A 19,415-nucleotide genomic window follows, 5' to 3' on the forward strand; every position below is an offset into this window, starting at 1 on the left:
GCGACTGCTGCTGTGCAAGACGATCGACCTGCAGCTCGAGTTCTTCGCCAGAACGACGCGCAGATCCCGATGAAGAAGCTCCTCCCTCGCAGGAAGGAGAAGCTCGTTGCCTTGATTGACGCCGTGGAGCGCCACATAGCCAACCTAGCGACACAAGCCCAGTCCCGAAACAGTAGCCAGAGTCGTGAAGAAGAGAATCCCGGGGGTTTCGAGTTTGACGGCCAGCCCATGACAGAGGAGATCTTGGACCCGGAATTGGACATGGTGTTGGATGTGTAGCGCTTGTAAATAGGTGCTGTTGTGTCGCCAGATGCATGATAAAGTGTAGCCTGTGCCGTTCCGGTGTGATGAGCGCCGTTGAGTGCGTCCAGGGCTTGCGAGATGCGGTGGGACGGCGAGTCGTGCGCTGCAGTCGTCAAGTTCGCGGTGGACGTGACACGTGACCGGTTACGCCTTTGGAGCCGCGGCTGCCCAAGCCCACTACAGAGTTGCCACACCGGCGAAATGATCACGTGGCGAGGCCGGGTCGCCGAGCTAAGGTTTGGCTCTGTTTGGCTCATGCACGATCCGGGAACATCACGTGATATGTGTGACATTCCAAAAAAGGCTATTCGTCGTCTGCTGGCGCCGTCTCGCCGTCGTCGCTGCTCGCTGCTCACTGTTCTGGTCTCTATGGATGACTAGCACCTAGTATATGAACTGTCCAAGTGTCTGACTCCATCAAAAATGCGCATCCGCACGAAATCGGAGCGAATACACCGAGAAAATGTGACTGAGCCCAATACTATTAAGATAGGGCTCATTCAGTTTCAACAGGTCCCACGGGTCTTGCTAGTCGAATAAAATATTCTACGCTCAAAATTCACAGAAATCGCCGCCACAGATTTCAAGATAATGTGCATTCAAAGAGAATTGTGGTTTTAGATTTAGAGTGTGTGCCCCGTAGCGAGTGGAATTCGCTGCGCAGCACTTATCACGCCTGTTGAAACTGAATGAGCCCTATCTTACTTCGTTCGCATCGTATTCTTCCGGATTCCGTCATACAAGAGCTTGATGGGTGGACGCTATGATAGTTCGATGTAGGATTGACTCGATGCGACGCTAGCTTGCGTCCCATCCACAATTTTACCAAATCGGGACTGTGACCGTGATGTGACTGTCTTCACGTGATGTTCCCGGATCGTGCATGAGCCAAACCTTACGAGCTGAAAACCTTGCAGCTCAGAATTGAACAGACCTACTACATGGTATGAAACAATACACGATATTGGCTACCGGTACACTGAGCTCGACGTCAAGCTGCGTCTATTCTCGGCTCGGTCTGCAGCTGCGAAAGCATCCCCGTCTCTGCTAAACCTCTGATCCAATCTTGTGTTGTATTGCGTTCATGATCCAGAACCTCCTTCGGCGTCCCTATGACGCGGAAATTGGGATGCCTCTTAGCCAGCTCATGGACGTAAGATAGGTCGTCCCTCGCCAGTACCTCCGGATAATCACATATGTAGGTGACAGTAAGAGGCAATCCAGCCGGATTATTCGCCGTCACTAACGCGGTCAAAGGTCCGGCGTCGGCCCCGGGCATATCGGCGTTATGGACCACCACTGCTTCCAGATGTGGGAGGGACAGGCAGGCGTCGGTGAACTCTTGATCAACGTCGGGATTGTACAGCGACAATCGACGAAGTTGGGTCATCGTCATCCAGTTACCTGGAATCATTCCGAACCCCTGGAGTTCGCGCTCCGTACGCAGGAAGAGCTCGTCACGGCAGCTGACGAGCGTCGTCAGGGCGGGGAGGCTTTCGAGGGTGTGGCGAAGTTGTTGCTTGACGTTTTCTACGTCGTCCTCCGGCATGACCGCGCGCAGTGGCAGATCTAAGATGACCGTGTGCAGCTTATGTCTCGCGTGCTCCAGGACCGAGCACACGAGGGGGATATAGCCGAGGAAACGAGGGCCCCATGTGTTATGATCTGCTACGGAGATGCTCGTGAGGTGCTCCGGGACGTAGGGTGATCGAGATAGTTCTTCAAATCTGCCGGGCAAGGTGATGCGTATGCTCGAGTAGAGCAGCGGGATGGCGAGTTCGCGAAGGAAGTGGGACGTCAGGCAGAGAGACCGTAGAGTACGACGTCTGATCTGGTCCGGGAAGGATGAGCAGTCGCGCAGGGCGTCAATGACGTGGATCAGAAGCTCTGGCGGTAGCCTCGACATTCCGTAAATGCCCGCTGGCTCCGGCTACTTGGATATCAATCTCGTGCTCGACGCTGAGGAATCCGTCACTCGATGCTGATAGAAAGTCTGAGCTCTGGTAAGTAAACTATTGATTGGGCTACGATCGTACCGAACAGGCGTTTCTCTGAGCGGTAGGTGGTTGATGTTCAGCAGCAATATCTGACGCCCGATCTACAGTAACTGTAGCTCGCGTCGCGTGTGTAATTTGAGCTTCAGCAGAGCTTGGTGCTATGGGCAGCGAAGACCAAATTTGCAGACCTGGATTACTTTACACTGCCGGCTTCTCGCGGTACCGTGGGAAGTATGGCAGTGGGCAGCCCACCGCCAATGGCGGCTCTGACGCAATCCCTGAAGCACTTCCTAGCAGTGACCAGTTCCATTCTAGCCAAGTTGAATCATACTGTAGTTTTTCGACCGTAAGTTCGGCCAGACCCCCTGGACAGGGGACTCCAAGTCCACCAAGTGATCCTCGATCAGTTTGAACACTCACACGGTCAGTGATTGGGCAAAAAAACGGAAGGGGACAGGGGACAAATGAACGAATAGGTTTGGTTCGCAGGTAGATGGAGACAGGGGACGAACTTACGGTCGAAAAACTACAGTACGTTTCGTTTTTCGCGCTTGTGGCGTGCGAACGTCGCCACCGCACGTGCTTCACATGCAATCACCCGCGACGCGGCTTCACTGTTCGACGTTCGCCGACGTCGACATCCTCCAAGTTGAAGTACTTTGTCCAAGACGATACAATGTCCATCGCGAGCTCCCCTCTCTTGCTGCCTGGAACTTATATGCCTGCAGAGCTCTTCTTCTAGCTCCTCAAAGATGGGTGTCTATTTCCATCCCGAATTCCACGTCTGCTGTTGAACGACAAGCGCCCTAAGTTCATTCATCATAAACCTTGAGCTTGCTGTCCCTTATGGACGTGCTGCACAGCAGACGCAATCTTTACGTCCAAGCTGCTGTAATGGGACAATGGCAATGAAGATGAAGATCATAAATACTGCGCCCGTTGCACGACCTCCCTTCTTACGCGTGGTCTCATAGTATGAGCTCCAACTGCACCATACCATCTGACTTCAACTCTGCGCTGTACTGTTTGTCACCGCGTAGCTACACCTCTCTTTTTGGATGCTGTCCCGGCCTTTGCCCTAATCCAGGTTCGTCTCAGTGCTCTCCGGATTCACGATTCACGACGTTCATACCCCCCTTTCAGACGTAACGGGAGTAGGGTCATATGTAGCCTTCGTGCTGCAGACTGTTATATCTGGTCAGCTTATCTCTTGCCCATGTTATCTCGCTGAAACTTGAAGCTTGAAACAAATAGGCGTTGCGATGATTTGGCACCCAAGGCCCCGTGATCGGCGTCTACAGTACTACATGCAATACCTCAACGTCTTCACCCGGTTGGGGGCAGGCATCTATTTCTTCTGGACCAACAGAGAAAACGGATATGATGCCTACTTCATCGTCTGGCTCGTTGCGGGCGCCAATACCAACGGTCTGAGTTAACATCAATCACAGAATCAACCCATCGTGCTGACTCTGTGCTGCAGCTGTCATCGGCGGCGCAGCGGGACTAAATATTGCAGATTTTCCCGGTACGCTGCTACAGCCCGTCATATGCGGAGGAGGGATACTGTTCCTCGCCATCACGGGCGCGGGGACTTATGGTAATCACGGGTCACAGCCTGCATGCACCTTCAAGCTCAATCTTGTCATGTTGGTCCCATTGTTCGGCATCGGCGGGGTCATATTCCTCCTCGTGCTTGCATCCGGGACTCAGAGGTTCAATCAGTGGTTCATCGCGAGCATGAAGTCCTGCCTCGGGTAAGCGTTGTGCACCCCTCCAAGTAAGATGCACTCTTATGAGCCAATCCAGTGGACGATTGAATAGAATGGATGAAGTCGAAAGAGCCGAGTTGTTGTTGCGCATCTTCTGGACGGTTGTTGTCGTATGCGTCGATGCCTACTGGGTAGTCGGTACCGTCCTCTTCATTCGATGGTACAATACCCATAAGGCGTTCTTGAACCACAACCAGTATCATATAACGTGGTCGCAGGTACGCCATCGGACACACCAGGATCTCAGAAATGCATGGAACTGACTTTGCCAACAGATACAAGGCATCATCATCGCCGCAATCACCATCCTTCCTACCATTAGGCTGGTAGTGAACGAGATTGACGCTCGACTCCACTTCAGCGTTGCAGAAAACTCTCGTCGTCGGCATCAGGATATCCTTCAAGAGGCCATCGGCAACCAGTCGGTTACAACATTTCATCGTCCGGGTCATCCGGGCCATCGTGAATCGAACGCAACCGACGATAGCGTCTCAAGCTCGACGGGGTTGCTACGTAGGGGACATCAACGTTGATTCTTCTTCATTTATTTCTGCCGAATTGCGACATAATAAGACACGCAAATGACAACATTAGATTTCTATGCCGTCAACATCTCCAAGGCCTCTGCGTAACGCTTCCGGGTGCCTTCTACAACCTCTTCGTCGATCGTCCATCCCTGGCCCTCCTTGCCCTCAGGTCCGTTCTCGAGCCCCTTACGGAACCCAGCAGCCACGAGCCAGTCGCGCAAATACTGTTTGTCGAACGACGGCTGGGGCTTTCCAGCTTCGTACGAGGCGGCGGGCCAGTAGCGCGACGAGTCAGGAGTGAGGGCTTCGTCAATAAGAATGATGTCCTCGGAGTCACCGGCCGCGCTCGGGACCAAGCCGAATTCGAACTTGGTGTCGGCGAGGATGAGGCCTCGGCTGAGTGCGTACTCGGCGGCGGCGTTGTATAGCTCGACGGCGGCGAGCGAAATATTAAGGTAAAGCTTCTCCCCGATGAGCTTGGACGCTATCGAAGGTTGATTGAAGCGAGGGCAGGCTGAGGTCATGATACTGGCGCACCTTGCTCCGGGGAGATGTTTTCGTCGTGCTGGCCTTGTTCAGCTTTGGTGGATGGGGTGAAGAGCGGTTCGGGCAACTTTTGTGACTCGACCAATCCTGAAGGTAGTGGGATGCCGTGAACGGTTCCTGACTTCTTGTACTCGGACCACGCGGAGCCTTGAAGCTGGTTTGGCCACAACGAGCTTGAACGATCTGCACCACCAGCACGCACCTGTCAAGTATCCCCGAACGATCGCCTCGAGGGGGATGACCTTCGCTTTCTTTACAAGCATGGTCCTGCCCTCGAGCTGGTCCTTGTACTTCCGCACTTCCTCTGGCATCTCATCCACGTTCACGGTCACAACGTGGTTCGGCACGATGTCCTTCAGCTTCTCGAACCAGAAGTGGGAGATCTTCGTGAGGATCTTGCCCTTGTCTGGGATACCCTGGCGCCGCCGTCAGACCACTGACTCATGGTACTAGACATAGACAGGCTCCGGTTCGGAATGGAGGGGGGGCACACGGACATTGCGCAGGATCACGTCGTAGGCGGAGATGCGGTCGGACGCGACGAAGAGCAGGTGGTCGGGGGACGAGGTCGCGTAGATGTCCCGGACTTTGCCCTTGGAGAGCAGCTTGAGCTCGGGGAGGTCACTGTTCAGAAGAGCAGACATGGCCGATAGATGACGTCTTGGTACAACCGTAAACGGGAAAACATTCCAGATCTTCGAGTAAGGGCCAGGATGAGATAGGGGCGATTTTGCAGTGACCGGTCACGCTTTGTCACTCAAGAGTCGCATCATGACTCTGCAACGACTTTGTCCGTGGTGTTTCCAGATGAAAGCGTCGATGCGTTCTTCTCGGATCTAGGCTTTTCGTCCATGCTCGTGTCAAAGCATCAAGGAACTTTGAGCATGGTCAAACCGTGGTACCGTGCCTTGAGCATTTAAACACGGTTGATATGCGGGGATCATGCATGCTCTAACACGATGTATGAAATGGCTCTTTCTCAGGCTACACCGACATTTGCGCACATGTGGCCTCGGTGAGAAGGTCTTACGAATATATAGTGACTCAATCTGGACTCAACGAACTGCTGCGGTTGTGAACGCTCTAGGTTGATATCGTGAGTCCTTGATGATTTATAAATCACTCATGTCGCGCGAGTATATAGACTCATCACTCTCCCCTCGAGCAGAATTTTATGCCTTCAATCTCACAGAGCTTCGAACATCACATTCATACCTCACTTGCCGTATCTTCATTCAAGCCTGCACCATGGACTTCCCCTACCTTGGGTCAGCGTCATCTCCCAGTAACCCTGATATTCACTTCACGTCGCTGACGGTCTCCGATTCATCAGACGTACCTAGCTCCGATCCTCTGCAGAACGATGCTCTCGAGTTGACGGAGAGAACGAGGGACGAATCTGATGAAGAAGCCTGATCTGGCGAACTATGGTGCTTTGATCATAGACGAGGCCCACGAACGGACTATCCCCACAGATATCCTTCTCGCCCTGGTCAAGGACGTGACCAAGCATAGGCTGGACCTCAAGCTGTTGATTTCGAGCGTATGGCCGAGTTCCCCGTGGAACCTATGCTTTCTAAAGCAATCATCGCCTCCGAGCAGGAGCGTTGCACCGATCAAGTTCTCACTATCATCTCCATGCTCCAGGACACCGACTCGTTATTCCATCGGCCGAGCGACGAGAAATTGCATGCTGATCAGGCCCGTCTGGCCTTTGTCTGGCCAGGCGGGGATCACGTCACCCTCCTCAATATATGGGAACAGTGGAAGCGCACGAACTTCTCGCGCCAGTTCTGCTACGAACGATTCCTACAGTTCAAGAGCATGTGCAGGGCCCGTGACGTTCGAGAGCAACTCGTCAATATCTGTCAGCGAGCAGGTGTCCCAATGTCTAGCAACGCAAATTCCACCGATCTGACACCGGTCCAGAAGACGCTCACCGCCGGATTCTTCTACAACACTGCGGAGCTGCGTCGGAGCGATGACTCTTACATCGCGCTCAAAACGAAGCAGGTCGCGCATGTCCATCCGTCGTCGAGCTTGTTCGGACAGCTTCCTCCGGCCAAGGCGGTCCTATACTATGAAGTCGTCATGACTTCGAAGGCATACATGCGACAAGTCATGGAGATCAAACCCTCTTGGCTACGTACTACTTCAAATTCGCCGACCTTGAGCAACTGGTGACTGGCGAAAGGAAAATGCCGAGGAGCGTTTGAGTGGTACCCCATCTCCGCACGATGTCCAAGTTGGTAGTTGTCTACCTGACGAGCTATGCACTTCCACCTGATAAGAGCAGCAACGAAATCTACTATTTGACGGAGTAGTCACCCTCTAGCTGGCGAATTGGTGAGATCTGGGAAAGCGGGAAATGTAAGTACAATGCAGAAAAAGCGAAAACAAGTCTCTCTGGCGGGGAGTCGAACCCCGCTCTCCCGCGCACCGAACATCAGAAGCAATGAATGACAGGCGGGTGTACTATCCGATATACTACCAGAGACCATAGTTTTTGAGCTACTCTTGCATATGTGTCACGTATCAGTGTAGACTGGAGTACGCGTTCTATACTTTCGGCTGTAGCCCACAAGCTTCGACAATGGATTTTCTAACAGCATCGATCCCAATGTAGGGATGTTTAGCTGCAGTGGTTACTATAGCCGGTAAGCACAAGGGGGCCGCCTCCCATATGCCCTGCCGTATCTTCGCAAGCGTCGGTTTGACGTCTTCCAAGGGGATAGCATCCACCTTCGTGACGATTGCTTGCAGGGAAAAACGAGTGCCTGCATTTGCATGCGTCTTCGCGTTGAGAGACTCAAGCATCATTCGGTCCATCTCGTTGAGACCGTGCTTGGCGTTGAGAAGGATATATATACGCCGTAGCCTTGTAGGATGCATTGTCAGGGCATGCCTGGAAACAAGATTGTATATATGGCGACGTACTGCTCCCTGTGATCGATATAGTAGTCGAAGATTTCGCCCCACTCAGGCCTTCCGCGGGCGCCGTATCCAGGGGCATCGACAACCACAAGCTTCCCCGGTCCGAACGTGGGCCCAACTCGATAGAAGTTCAATGATTGTGTACGGCCCTATTGGGAGTACTGGTTAGTCCAATGTATAGCAAGCGACGTATGAGCAACGCGACTGACCGGTTTACTGCTGGTGTGAACGAGGTCTCGGCGTCCAAGGACGGCATTAAGCAAAGTCGATTTCCCGACATTTGCACGTCCTAGAAGGAAGGGGGGTAAATCTCGGTTGCCGTTGACAGGTCATAGACATAGACAACCTGCGACGATGACCTGTCCGCCTGTCAGAAACCGGCGACAGACGAAGAACGCCATGGACATACCTCCGGTAGGCCATGCAGTTTGGGTATGGAATACGTGGTGCCAGCAGCAGCAAGGAACTTGGCCGCATTCGTGACTTTGAATATCTTCTCGTGTGCTGGAACGGCAGAAAACGCTCGTAGACCTTTCCCAAGAGGATTTACATGGTTCGGCGGGCCAAAGATCATCGAAGCAGAAGGTAAAGCAGCAATAGCGCGTATTGCCACCGCATATACGCTTTTTCTTGACGTTCACGCAGCGTTGAACGATATGAACACATCCGCACCACACGAAGAGGATTCTACGGACGATGAGGCTGCATCCGACGCGACCGAAGACGATCCGCAGGTCCCTGAACAACAGGCAGCCCCACCGCCTCAACCCGCACCTGCACCCTCGACTTCCGGAGGCCCTGGCCGCGAGCGACCAAACTACGAACTTCGGCATGTCCTTAGAGGACACACTCAATCCATATCCTCTGTAAAGTTCAGCCCCGATGGAACGTTGCTGGCTTCTTGTGGTGAGCGCTATCCGATTTCCACTCTGAGTCAACCCATAATCGATTCATAGGGAACGACAAGGTCGTCAAAATTTGGTCACCGTATACCGGAGAACTCATAAGGAATCTTAACGGACACACGAAAGGCTTGTCAGATATTGCCTGGTCATCGGATAGCGTGTATCTGGCGTCAGCATCGGACGATACCACAATTCGTCTATGGGAGGTTGACACCGTATGTGCTCGCTATTCTCATGTTTTTCTTCGCTCACCGGGACAGTCTGAACAAAGGGACTGACGGTCAGAACGCTGAAGGGGCACTCAAGTTATGTTTTCTGTGTCAATTACAACACCGCCTCCAATTTGCTCGTTTCCGGGGGGTGCGAAGGTGATGTTAAAATATGGAACGTGGCGAAAGGTATGTACCGATGCGATGTCATAGCTAAATATTTGATACCCCCTTAGGCAAATGTATGAAGACCTTGCACGCTCACCTGGACTACGTGACCGCGGTACATTTCAATCGTGATGCAACCTTGATCGTCTCGTGCGCCCTGGATGGTCTTATGTTAGCCCTCTGAACTGCTCTTCCCGACGTGAGTAATGACAATCGAACAGACGGATATGGAACACGACATCAGGCCAATGTTTGAAAACCCTGACCGAAGGCAACGATGCGATCTGGTGAGGTTGTCATATCACATCCAGCGCTGTCCTTGCGACTTATGCACCCCTCTGCCCAGTCAACATGTCCAATTTTCACCTAATTCCAAGTACATCCTCTCCACTGCCCACGACAGCGCGATTCGCCTTTGGGACTACCAAACGTCGCGCTGTCTGAAAACCTACGTCGGCCACACCAATCAGAAGTACTGCATTTTCGCCTGCTTCAGCGTCACTGGGGGAAAATGGATAGTGTCTGGCAGCGAAGACCACAAGGTGTACTTGTGGGACTTGCAGAGCAGAGAAGTGGTACAGACACTCGAAGGCCACACCGGTGAGTACATGCCATTCAGGACCCTTGGGTCTGGCTAATTCTCTGCTTTCACAGATGTGGTTGTGGCAGTCGCGGTAGGTTGCTGAGCATGCAGCTCGGCAAGTCGCTCATCACTGTTTCTAGACCCACCCGCAGCAAAACATGATTGCATCCGGCTCCATCGACTCCGACCTCGCGATTCGCATATGGGTCGACACTGTACGAAGCACTTGAATGCACATATCAATCATCTGTGCTTGTCGTGGTCCAATCGAAGGTTGTGTTATTATACATCGGCAGTCAGTTCTGGTTATGGATGTTCGCGCTCTTCGTGTATTGTAGTAACGTATAGGTAAATCCATGAATCTGCCTACGCATTGATTTGGACACTCTATTGACATTGTAGTCATCACCCGCGCGATGAGAATCGCTTTTGCTGCTCATGGCGACTCTTCCCATCGCGGATTATTCATACTCACTCTTCTGTGGAACGCGCTTGAACGCTGAGTAAGGCTTTGATCAACCGTTCCGCGAGCACTTCGTGCACGTCGCCGGTTATATGGAGATCGTCAAGCCAAAAATTACCGCCCTCTTCAGCGATATCGTCATCGGTGAAGCCATAGTTCTCGTGATTGTCAAGGATGTCCCCGACGACGACATGAGAAGAAAACACGAACACCGAAGCTTGAGATGCCTCTTGCGCGAAATCACTTGCGAGAGTGCGCAGCGTACCGTTCCACGTCTCAATGCGGGCGCGTATCTCGTGCACGAAGTCTACAGCTAGAATAATTACGTTTAGTGCCTCTGACACCGGCACGCCCGACATGAACGTACCTGCAGGAGATCGATCCTTGGGTGGAACATCCACGAAAAGGAAGTTTCTTGCACCTGCCTTCACGTACAGGTCGTGTACCGCATCAAAAATACCTTCTATTATTGCCTCGAGCTCGTCCTCCTCTGTTCTGCCACAGTCGTTGACACCGAGGAACAGAACTGGACGGCATTGATGAGTCATGAACACGCGATCAAGAACTCCTCCCACCGTAAAGGGTCTGACTAGGGTCTAACACCGGTTGAGAGGCAGGCAGCTGCTTCTTTGGAAATCTGGCGAAGAAATGGGCAAGCTGTTCGGCGAGATCGTCCTCAGCCGTTGCACCAGGTACGGCGAAGTTGTGAATTGACATCCCCGAGAGATCACGCTGCCGTGGGATATAGTCCACCTAGCGGGACTGTGGTAAATCTTCTGAATTCAATATCCTCTAATAGGGGAGCGAACCCAAGTTTTCCAAGGTTTGGAACTAAGAGAATCACCGCTAAGAAGGACACTTAGTTGACAGTCAACTTGGATTATTGTCTATCTGCCCACAATACGACCATGTGTGTTAACGACGTTCTTCCGTGCCATTGAGGGCGCGCATATGTCACGGCAAGTTCACCTACGAGAAAGATGTAGCGACATTCCAATTCATAATAACGCCACAAGAGCGGTAGGACGCACTCATTCTGAGCCACGAAGAAACCGAGGAACTTTTCTACCTGGGGGAAAGTATTCCTGGGTGGTTTTCACAAAAAGTTTATAGAAGACAGGGCTGAGGCGTTGACTTGATGGTAAAAAAAGCCGTTAAGGTCAGCTCACTGTTCAAACTCAGAGCAAACGCTATGACCCGCGCATCACGTGGATGTATAAACAATCGTTGCAGTCTCGGAAGTGGTGTTTTTCAGAATCGATGCTTTACTTTCCAGGCCATCGTCGCCGTCTCGACTCAGTTATACCCATCTCCGCCCAGAATCCGAAGACCTGAAGCCAGTGTAGCGAAGAATCCATGGGTTACGCTCGTATCAACCACACGATTCTCCGTCGGCTGTCCAAAGCCGTCGAAGCAGATCCCGAGGGCGACTTAGAAGGGATATTGCATAACCTATACACGTCTTACCCAAGGCTTCGTGCTGCTTCAGACAGGAAAGCCAAGAAACTCGCTCTCTTGGAAAAGAATATCGATAAACTAGCCCCAAGCACAGTTACGAACGCCCCTTCTACCACCAAAGGCCTGTCGCCTCCATCTTTCCTGAAGGCTGTCGATCATGACACCGTCGAGGTCGTCGTGCCCTTGGAAGCGGAGGTTATATCCGTTCTACGCTCAGAAGGAACACCGGGTCAGCCCATCAGCGAAGCTATCCTACAATTGCTGCGGAGCCGTCCTCCCCTTTATGCCTGTGGCGGGGCTTGCGTTATCCCGCTCTCTGACACTGTCGTAGCAAAGTTCAGCGACGAAGACTGTCGGTGCGAAATCGCCATGCTACAGTTTCTCGACACCCACGTCCCTACCGTCAATGCTCCCAAGTTTCTTGGGCTCGCCAATGTCGGCCCGAGGGCGTGCATGTTCATGACTCGCCTTTCTGGAGAAACTCTGGAGAAAAGATGGCCAGACCTATGCGATAGCCAGAAACGCCAAGTCCGGGACTTGCTAGACAAGATGCTCCATTCTCTCCGTACGTTCGAATTGCCAGCTGGCTCGCCCTTCGGCTCGGTTACAGAACAACGTATCTGCAAAGACACTCGCCAATCTACACATCGTTCCATTCCCAACTCGATAACAACCGAACAGCAATTCAACGAGTTCATCTCCACGTGCAATAGCTCGCGCGTCGCTCCTCGGTATCGAAACTGGATCTCCTCCTTGCTGCGGACGAATCATCGGATTCTCCTCACTCACGGCGATCTGCATCCCGCGAATATTATAGTACACACGGACGATGATGCACGTATCAGCGTGGGGATCATCGACTGGGAAATGGCTGGGTACTATCCGGAATACTGGGAAATGCTCAAGGCTCTGAATACAAGAGCGGTAGATGACAGAAGCGACTGGTGGGACTGGCTCCCGCCAAGTATTCTGGGGTACGATATCGAAGTCGTCATCGATCGATATATGGAGAAGGCATTGGGCTTATGGTGGTGAGATAAAGACTTCTGATCTCCTGGACATTTGAGCTGATCGGGACGGCACAGATATCTCGCTTGCGTAGTTTTGATGGCTTTCGATACCTTATCGCCGTATCGATGTCATATTTGTGTATATTGCTGGTCTCTGCGGTTCACAACACAGATTGTGAAGCAAAAATGGCTATCATCTCTGGCAGTTCGGCGACGCTGGCTGGATAGAACCACAGCGCGACAGCATTTTCCATGTGCGCTGCTGCTCGTCGGCTTCGCAGGATCTCATGCCGAGTCATTTGTTGTGTAGCGCCACACACTAGGACGCTTCTTCTGGGATCCCATATTAGTCTCGTTGTATTTCCTGGATATATAAGGAGGTAAGTTTCAGCATCGCCGCATCCACCGCTGAAGCGTGGATCCGCCTCCCAATGCCTACCGCTACTCTCGCCGTCGCAATCTACCGCCCCCAGGAAAACTCGAAGTCCCATTGGGCTCTGTGGCTTTCTGTCACAACCGACGGCGTTGTGGAGGATATCATATACCATGCCGCGGGCGAACCCGGAGCACTGGCTCTAGAAATTCGTCATCACAACCCGCGACAGTCTCGCCGTATTTCGCAAATCATCTATGTATCGGATCTCGACTCCGAACGAGACATTCAAGAAGTCCGCGACATCATGGACAGCCAACCGCTACTGAACGATATACCTGTTTGGGGCTGCCAAGACTGGGTCATGGAAGCGTTGGACACCATGGACGAGGAAGAGGTTTTGGACACGACATGGCCTGAGGCGAAGGAGCAGCTGATGGCAGTCTTCAAGAACTAGCTTGCCGTTCCGTCCTTCCGTCGCCGTATACGGTGCTCATAGCGCGCTGACTGACCAATAGCTTCATTCCGTCACCGAGCATGCAGGTTGGTGATCCCGTTGCGTCATATGTTCGCGCAGAATCATGAACATGTATCTCCTTCGTCGTGGAACCGCCTTGTATTCAGAATATATCTTGGATGTTGTCTCTCATGTGGCATCCATCGTCGTCAGCAACTTGTGAAGTTTCGTGTGGGCCTGATGGCAACAAAGCGGGACACCCCGTTCATATTTATCGCTTTTAATCACCCCTGTCACAACCAATATTGGGTATCTTTGTTCTATTCAGTGAGCTGTAACTCGAAGGTAGCCGCTCCCTGAGTCTCCTCACCGTCGCAAGCGCCACATCGTGTTGCTTTAAATAATATCATTCTGAGAGTCAGTCAGATGAAGTTAATGCCGAGGGACCTGGAATCTATAGCAGTTACTTCTTCATCCCCATACCAGAACCCTGCGGACACACGAAAGGAACCGCAGAATAACAGCAAGCAAATGTCACGTGGGACCTCAGGCCTCAGTACTTTTCGTCCCGCGACTGGCTCTCGAAGTCGCGTCCGTCAAGGATATACTCACTTACCGGAAAGCAGTAAATCGCAGCGTAGAACCACCGATGAGTAAGGATCCTGCCGAGCGACGGTGGTGGTCCGGGCATCAGATACTAGTGACCAGTACGCCATGTTTATGTGCATCGATGTTGCATGAGACGACGCTCGGGGCTCATTGCGGTCGCATGATACTGGGCTAGCTAGCTGCTCGACCTTTACTCCACTACCCGCGGGACGGCGATCGCTTCGACCTTCTCCCTTGCCTCGGCCCTGATGAACGGACGCAGATACTTCTCGACGTATTCCAACGTCATCCCCCGCGCGAGGGCGTCCGCGATACCCATGTTCATCCTCCAAACGTACTCCTCGTTCGGCGTGGACTCCAGCACCCGCTCGTGGTCGACATACACCAGCAATTCCACTTCTTCTCCATCCCGGTTCCCGTCGTTCGAGGCTTGTGACAGAGCGGCGCCCGCCCACGTCACCGTGGCTTTCAAGGACTCTGTGACGTAAGCGAAAGGGACGCCCTCGTTTCGATCCAGTCGCATCTCGTCCTCGGGCACGAGGGCATAGACCATGCCCACGACGATATCCCCAGGCGCAGGGACGATGGTGGCATATCCGCGCTCATTGATGATCCATCGCCAATCGCGGAGCACTGCCATGCCGACGTACGGGCTATTCGGGCACCGGAGCGCCATCTGTTCCAACCACAGGTTGGATCCATAGGCAAAGTAAAGCGTGCTTGGCAAGGGAGGGTTCATGCCGTCGTTATGGTATGGAACGTGTGGGTGCGTAAGACGTGAGACCCGGGCCCGAGACTGGTGTCTTCTCAGGCCTGCGACTGTGCACGCAGTAATCTAGTTCTCACACACGACCTAGCAGATTCGCATTACTCCTCGTGGCCTGGCGTAGCTGCTGAAGACAATATTAACAAGGTTTACTCGCACAGAGCAGCGCGCCCATCGCCTCATATCAGCACATCGCAAACATTCGCGGCTTGTCCCGTGATTGGTACTGCCTGCCGGGCGTCCAGTAGCATATCTGCAGTGTGATTCTGAACATGATGGAGTGCAGGCGATGTCAATGCGTACTCGCTCCCGCCGAAAGTATGGAAACAGGGTCACGTGCATAACCCGCCCTTTCGTATTTCTGCTGATATTGCACACTGTCGAGTAGGATATGAGAAGTGATTAGTATGTGCACAAAACACATGCTCTCTATACTCAGTTATACTGTGGTCAAATATGTACATCTATTCCATGCTGCAATGATATAAGTCTTTGCTGCTAGGGGATGCTCATACACCTATTGGTGTTATGCTGCATGTGTCAGCTTTCATAGAATTATTTCTATTGCATTAATAGAATGTATTGAGCACTATATATATACTGTCTTATCTGTGAGAACTCATGATCACTACAACAGCCAGAAAATCTGTGTTATCCTGGCATTCACATTGCCTCCTAGAAACTATTACTATTTTCTAATAGACGCATGAAACTTGGTAACCCTGGCTCTGAGACTGTTATACCCCTATACCCACTCTATTATATACAGCTTAGAAATTGAGAGTTATGTCCTTTGGTATAGATTTACAGAACTGTGCCCATATATGGCACTACTTGCAGCTGATTGACTGCACTACTGCACCAGCTGTAAACACAGGGTAGTAATAATTGTTATTGTATAATATGCAGGGCTTATTGGGTAGTCATAGCAGCCCACTGACACACTATGATACAATCAGGTATCTGAGATATTCCATCTGAAGTGATTAAAGTACCTGAGTGAAGTACAGGTCATGACTATGGCAGTACAGCAAGAGCATGGGTAAAGCACATATGTACAGTATACTATGTAGTCTATAGTTACTATACACACCGTGTCTTGTTGCCTTACTGGCACAGTTGAGGTGCGAGAGCCAAAAGAGTGTGCAGCAGGAGACCATGCACGTGACCCCGTTTCCATACTTTTGGCGGGAGCCAGTACAGAGCCAGGCAGACCTAGGGGTTGACTTAGGAGACTAAGGCTGTGTTGGAGACGTTCGCTGATTGGACGGAGATGCCCACGCAGTGGCATCTCAATGTTGCATCCTGCGACGACCAGTGATATCGCCCTCGGCGTGTCTTTCTATTCACCGGAAGAGGGTCCTTGTTGGACCACAACGTATCCTGCATGCACTTTGCCACCTATTGCCTCTCGTTCACCAATATCGACCAAATGACTGTGAGACGAAGCTGGTCATTGGGTCCTACTTCGTTGCACTGGAATCCCTTTCCGATGGCCATCGCCGAGCGATACTATTGGAACGCGATGCCACTGGCAGCAACGACCAAGCGGGAGTAGCGTGCCAACACGTGGCAAGCGCACGCCCGAATGCTGCATCGCAATGTACTCAGTAAGGTTTCTCGAGCAGACGTCGCGTGTAACGGTCCCTTCCGAAGTACTCAACCACGAATAGTGTTCGTCTAAACCGAAACCGCCGGGTTGAGCCCAGCCGCGATGTCACTCATGCACACGGTTGCCTCGAGACGTTTCGTGTGAAGCTAATATACGGCATGTAAGGTCTTTTGGAAAGCCTCAAGGCTCGATCGGACGCAGCACGTACAACCGTGAAAGCTGCTATATCAGTTCACCAGCAGGCTGCCCCACGCCTGTTTCTCTCCTTCGTGGCGCTGCCTCCCACTTGATCAGACTCTCCTCCCCATGGGCAAGCTATTCGACGCGGACAACTCGGAGTATGTCGCGAATCTCTACGCGAAGCAAATGCAATGCCAGAAACAGGGCCATGCTCTGTGGCAGCCAGGACAGGCTCGGATCGGCGACGTCGGGCGTTTTGTTCAGGGCAAGTTCGAGTGTCTGTTCAATATCATCGAGGGGCGGGAGGGGAAGATACGGTTTGAGCCCCTCAAGCTATCCAAGGAGCATTATGTATTTCACTCTGATGACCTTCCTCCTGGTCCCCATACTTCCAGCAACGTCCGGAAAGTCACGGTTGACATAGGGGCCTCCGCGTACGTCTCTCACCTTCCGCTCAGAACTCGTGTTTCGACCGGCTAACAGTTTGCACGAAGCTCCCCGGCCTCTATTGGCGGTACTGTGTCCTATGAAAGCAGCAGGGACGAGGCTGCCATACTCGTTTTGGGGCAACCCGGCAGACGAACCACTGTACTTAGCGGATACAGACCCTGGCTGGAAGGTATCAGGCGGCTTAGCCCCCTGATATGGCGGATTGTCGAGGATGAGCTCCAACTGGATCTCCAGGCTGATCCATTGGTGGTCGTCACGGGCCACGTCAAGACGAGTAACCCATGGGAGCTCTTCGTCTCCCGGAAGAAGGAGGGCAAAGCGTCTTTGGCGATCAGCGGCGGGGACCCAGTCGCAAATGTGGCCGAAGGTCATGTAGCGCTGTCGCGAGAGATCAAACCGTCCGGCTTCGAACATCGCAACAAATCGAAGCCGGAGGTTGCCGACAGCTCCAGGATCGCGCCAGAGTCCAAGCTGACTCTCCCGGATGAATTCCCAGATCAATGTGTGTTCGTACGATGTGCCACTATCAAACGCCAGCGCAACTTCCTGCAGAGCATGAGAAGGCCCCGGCGATCGTCAGATCAAGTCACCAAGACGGATAACGACCCGCCGAGGGACTCTGCCTTCTCAGAGAAGCCAATTCCACCAATCCCGAACATTGATTCTGAGAAGATCGATGCACCCATGGACGACTCGGATACCGATGCAGTGAGTTATTATCATGCCGACCTCCCGTTCTTGACGATTGACGTTGTCCAAGTCTAAACAGGGCTGCTTTACCGCTGTCCTCGCTTCCGTGAAAACTTTTTTCCGCCGGATCTCCGATGCTTTCTCGAGAAAGGGCGCATCCCGCCCACCTGTGCTACGTCCTCGGGGCGGGTTTGGGCCCAGCGACTCCAACATACCGGACGACGACGCCTTATGGGATCGTGATGCATCGGTATACAGCGGCAGCACTGGTAATGGCGCTCGGGGACATCGTTCGGTCTCGTTCACATCGTCGATCCAACGGGACGGTTCCAGCTCGGAGTCGACCGTCATCCATCATCGCACCCACCGTATCACACAGTCGACCGTTAGCACGAGCACACTGCCTGAGAGTTTGGCGAGCTCCACTGGCCTACGTAACATCACGTACAGGCGAACCGCCCGTTCGAGCTCCGTGAGCACCCCGACATTTCACGCGCCGCTGCTGGCGAATCCGTCCGCCTCCCGGATCCTGCACGCCCGTCGAGTCTCTGACCTCACCGCCACCAGTCCCACTTTCAGCGTGGACACATCCGAGGTCGACGAGGAAAATCAGGAAGATAACTATTCGGCACGAGACGATCAGCACGAGAACGCGAGCCATGCATCCGCGCGTTTATCCCAGTTGGATGATCTGGACCAGGAATACAACGTGCCGTCGAGCGAAGATGATGGAACACCATACAAGGATTACGCTGGCGGAAAGCCGCTTCCATCGCTTCCGTCACCTACCGAGGTACTGCATTGTATGCATTGTAAGAGTGGACAGTGTACTTACGATTGCGACAGCCTCGCGTCTATCACGCAGCAAACGACGTATCCAACTATATTCTGTCGGTATGTACTAAATCACTACGAGGCTATTCTGGTGATTTTATGGATGCGCCTCCAGAAGGAGCCTGGAGCCGAATTTTCTGTTGTCTTCGACGACGATATCCTGGAGCTCTGCGGGAACGAGCCCTTCCCCGAAGATATGGACGCTTTCTTGCAGAGGAAGAACGTTCGCGTTGATGTACATGACGGAAGTGCGTTCGATATGGTTATCGTGAATGATGTTTGTGCTCACGATAGTGCTTACAGTTGCGTGCCTATGCACGTAAAATGGTCGACCGGCGGCGTTCCGGAAGTGCCGTGCTGGTGTTTACTGTACAATGAACTTCTCTCTCCAAGGCCTGTAATGTCAGAGCACATCGTCGTGTCGCCTCTCCCTGCATCTCTGGAGCGCGTTGAGCATGTTATCTTTGTTCGCGTCGTCTTCAGGTAAAAATGTTGTAGTGCGGACGGTCGCTTCTCATATGAAGATAGCATGTAGGGTGCATGTTATCTGCTCCTGTGGTATTTAGTCG

General features: G+C 52.6%; 10 protein-coding genes and 1 non-coding gene across 11 annotated transcripts; 5 read left to right on the forward strand and 6 right to left on the reverse strand.

Moving 5' to 3' along the window:
* Window positions 1-1,294: 1,294 nt before the first annotated feature.
* Window positions 1,295-2,549, reverse strand: PUNSTDRAFT_146859 (uncharacterized protein; the record flags this gene model as incomplete). Its single annotated transcript, XM_007388895.1, has 2 exons — window positions 2,340-2,549; window positions 1,295-2,284 (listed from the first exon to the last, which is right to left on the reverse strand). The coding sequence occupies exon 2, from the start codon at window positions 2,207-2,209 to the stop codon at window positions 1,295-1,297; it is 915 nt and encodes a 304-aa protein (XP_007388957.1). The 5' UTR covers window positions 2,210-2,284; window positions 2,340-2,549.
* Window positions 2,550-3,607: 1,058 nt separating this feature from the next.
* PUNSTDRAFT_139206 (uncharacterized protein) lies at window positions 3,608-4,605 on the forward strand (the record flags this gene model as incomplete). Its single annotated transcript, XM_007388896.1, has 4 exons — window positions 3,608-3,728; window positions 3,784-4,057; window positions 4,110-4,290; window positions 4,348-4,605. 4 exons carry the CDS (start codon window positions 3,608-3,610, stop codon window positions 4,603-4,605), a joined length of 834 nt encoding a protein of 277 aa, XP_007388958.1.
* A 65-nt stretch (window positions 4,606-4,670) lies between these two features.
* On the reverse strand, window positions 4,671-5,789 carry PUNSTDRAFT_47890 (phosphoribosylaminoimidazole-succinocarboxamide synthase; the record flags this gene model as incomplete). Its single annotated transcript, XM_007388897.1, is given in 4 exon segments — window positions 4,671-5,083; window positions 5,137-5,328; window positions 5,348-5,561; window positions 5,643-5,789. 4 exon segments carry the CDS (start codon window positions 5,787-5,789, stop codon window positions 4,671-4,673), a joined length of 966 nt encoding a protein of 321 aa, XP_007388959.1.
* Window positions 5,790-6,473: 684 nt separating this feature from the next.
* PUNSTDRAFT_93656 (DUF1605-domain-containing protein) lies at window positions 6,474-7,442 on the forward strand. The gene has a single exon (XM_007388898.1). It carries the CDS (start codon window positions 6,691-6,693, stop codon window positions 7,327-7,329), a length of 639 nt encoding a protein of 212 aa, XP_007388960.1. The 5' UTR covers window positions 6,474-6,690; the 3' UTR covers window positions 7,330-7,442.
* Window positions 7,443-7,547: 105 nt separating this feature from the next.
* PUNSTDRAFT_t104 lies at window positions 7,548-7,642 on the reverse strand. Its single transcript has one exon. It is a non-coding gene; the product is annotated as a tRNA-Asp (tRNA).
* A 55-nt stretch (window positions 7,643-7,697) lies between these two features.
* On the reverse strand, window positions 7,698-8,653 carry PUNSTDRAFT_146862 (P-loop containing nucleoside triphosphate hydrolase protein; the record flags this gene model as incomplete). The annotated part of the gene is made up of 5 exons (XM_007388899.1): window positions 7,698-8,023; window positions 8,083-8,228; window positions 8,289-8,368; window positions 8,426-8,438; window positions 8,489-8,653. The coding sequence occupies 5 exons, from the start codon at window positions 8,651-8,653 to the stop codon at window positions 7,705-7,707; spliced, it is 723 nt and encodes a 240-aa protein (XP_007388961.1). The 3' UTR covers window positions 7,698-7,704.
* An 82-nt stretch (window positions 8,654-8,735) lies between these two features.
* PUNSTDRAFT_123142 (WD40 repeat-like protein) lies at window positions 8,736-10,566 on the forward strand (the record flags this gene model as incomplete). Its single annotated transcript, XM_007388900.1, has 8 exons — window positions 8,736-8,985; window positions 9,036-9,199; window positions 9,256-9,382; window positions 9,430-9,532; window positions 9,583-9,648; window positions 9,708-9,961; window positions 10,016-10,035; window positions 10,085-10,566. 8 exons carry the CDS (start codon window positions 8,736-8,738, stop codon window positions 10,172-10,174), a joined length of 1,074 nt encoding a protein of 357 aa, XP_007388962.1. The 3' UTR covers window positions 10,175-10,566.
* On the reverse strand, window positions 10,416-11,367 carry PUNSTDRAFT_109062 (uncharacterized protein; the record flags this gene model as incomplete). The annotated part of the gene is made up of 5 exons (XM_007388910.1): window positions 11,307-11,367; window positions 11,217-11,253; window positions 10,983-11,160; window positions 10,775-10,933; window positions 10,416-10,720 (listed from the first exon to the last, which is right to left on the reverse strand). The coding sequence occupies exons 1-5, from the start codon at window positions 11,315-11,317 to the stop codon at window positions 10,416-10,418; spliced, it is 690 nt and encodes a 229-aa protein (XP_007388972.1). The 5' UTR covers window positions 11,318-11,367.
* Window positions 11,368-11,763: 396 nt separating this feature from the next.
* On the forward strand, window positions 11,764-13,705 carry PUNSTDRAFT_47893 (kinase-like protein; the record flags this gene model as incomplete). Its single annotated transcript, XM_007388901.1, has 3 exons — window positions 11,764-12,896; window positions 13,057-13,129; window positions 13,256-13,705. The coding sequence occupies 3 exons, from the start codon at window positions 11,764-11,766 to the stop codon at window positions 13,703-13,705; spliced, it is 1,656 nt and encodes a 551-aa protein (XP_007388963.1).
* Window positions 13,706-14,168: 463 nt separating this feature from the next.
* Window positions 14,169-15,053, reverse strand: PUNSTDRAFT_47894 (uncharacterized protein; the record flags this gene model as incomplete). The annotated part of the gene is made up of 3 exons (XM_007388902.1): window positions 14,169-14,195; window positions 14,322-14,402; window positions 14,517-15,053. 3 exons carry the CDS (start codon window positions 15,051-15,053, stop codon window positions 14,169-14,171), a joined length of 645 nt encoding a protein of 214 aa, XP_007388964.1.
* A 1,945-nt stretch (window positions 15,054-16,998) lies between these two features.
* On the forward strand, window positions 16,999-19,169 carry PUNSTDRAFT_139215 (uncharacterized protein; the record flags this gene model as incomplete). Its single annotated transcript, XM_007388903.1, has 6 exons — window positions 16,999-17,306; window positions 17,367-18,030; window positions 18,092-18,805; window positions 18,859-18,906; window positions 18,962-19,094; window positions 19,150-19,169. The coding sequence occupies 6 exons, from the start codon at window positions 16,999-17,001 to the stop codon at window positions 19,167-19,169; spliced, it is 1,887 nt and encodes a 628-aa protein (XP_007388965.1).
* Between the last annotated feature and the right edge of the window lie 246 nt (window positions 19,170-19,415).

The sequence above is a fragment of the Punctularia strigosozonata genome (genome assembly GCF_000264995.1).
Source record: "Punctularia strigosozonata HHB-11173 SS5 unplaced genomic scaffold PUNSTscaffold_21, whole genome shotgun sequence".
NCBI classification, from domain to species: Eukaryota; Fungi; Basidiomycota; class Agaricomycetes; order Corticiales; family Punctulariaceae; genus Punctularia; species Punctularia strigosozonata.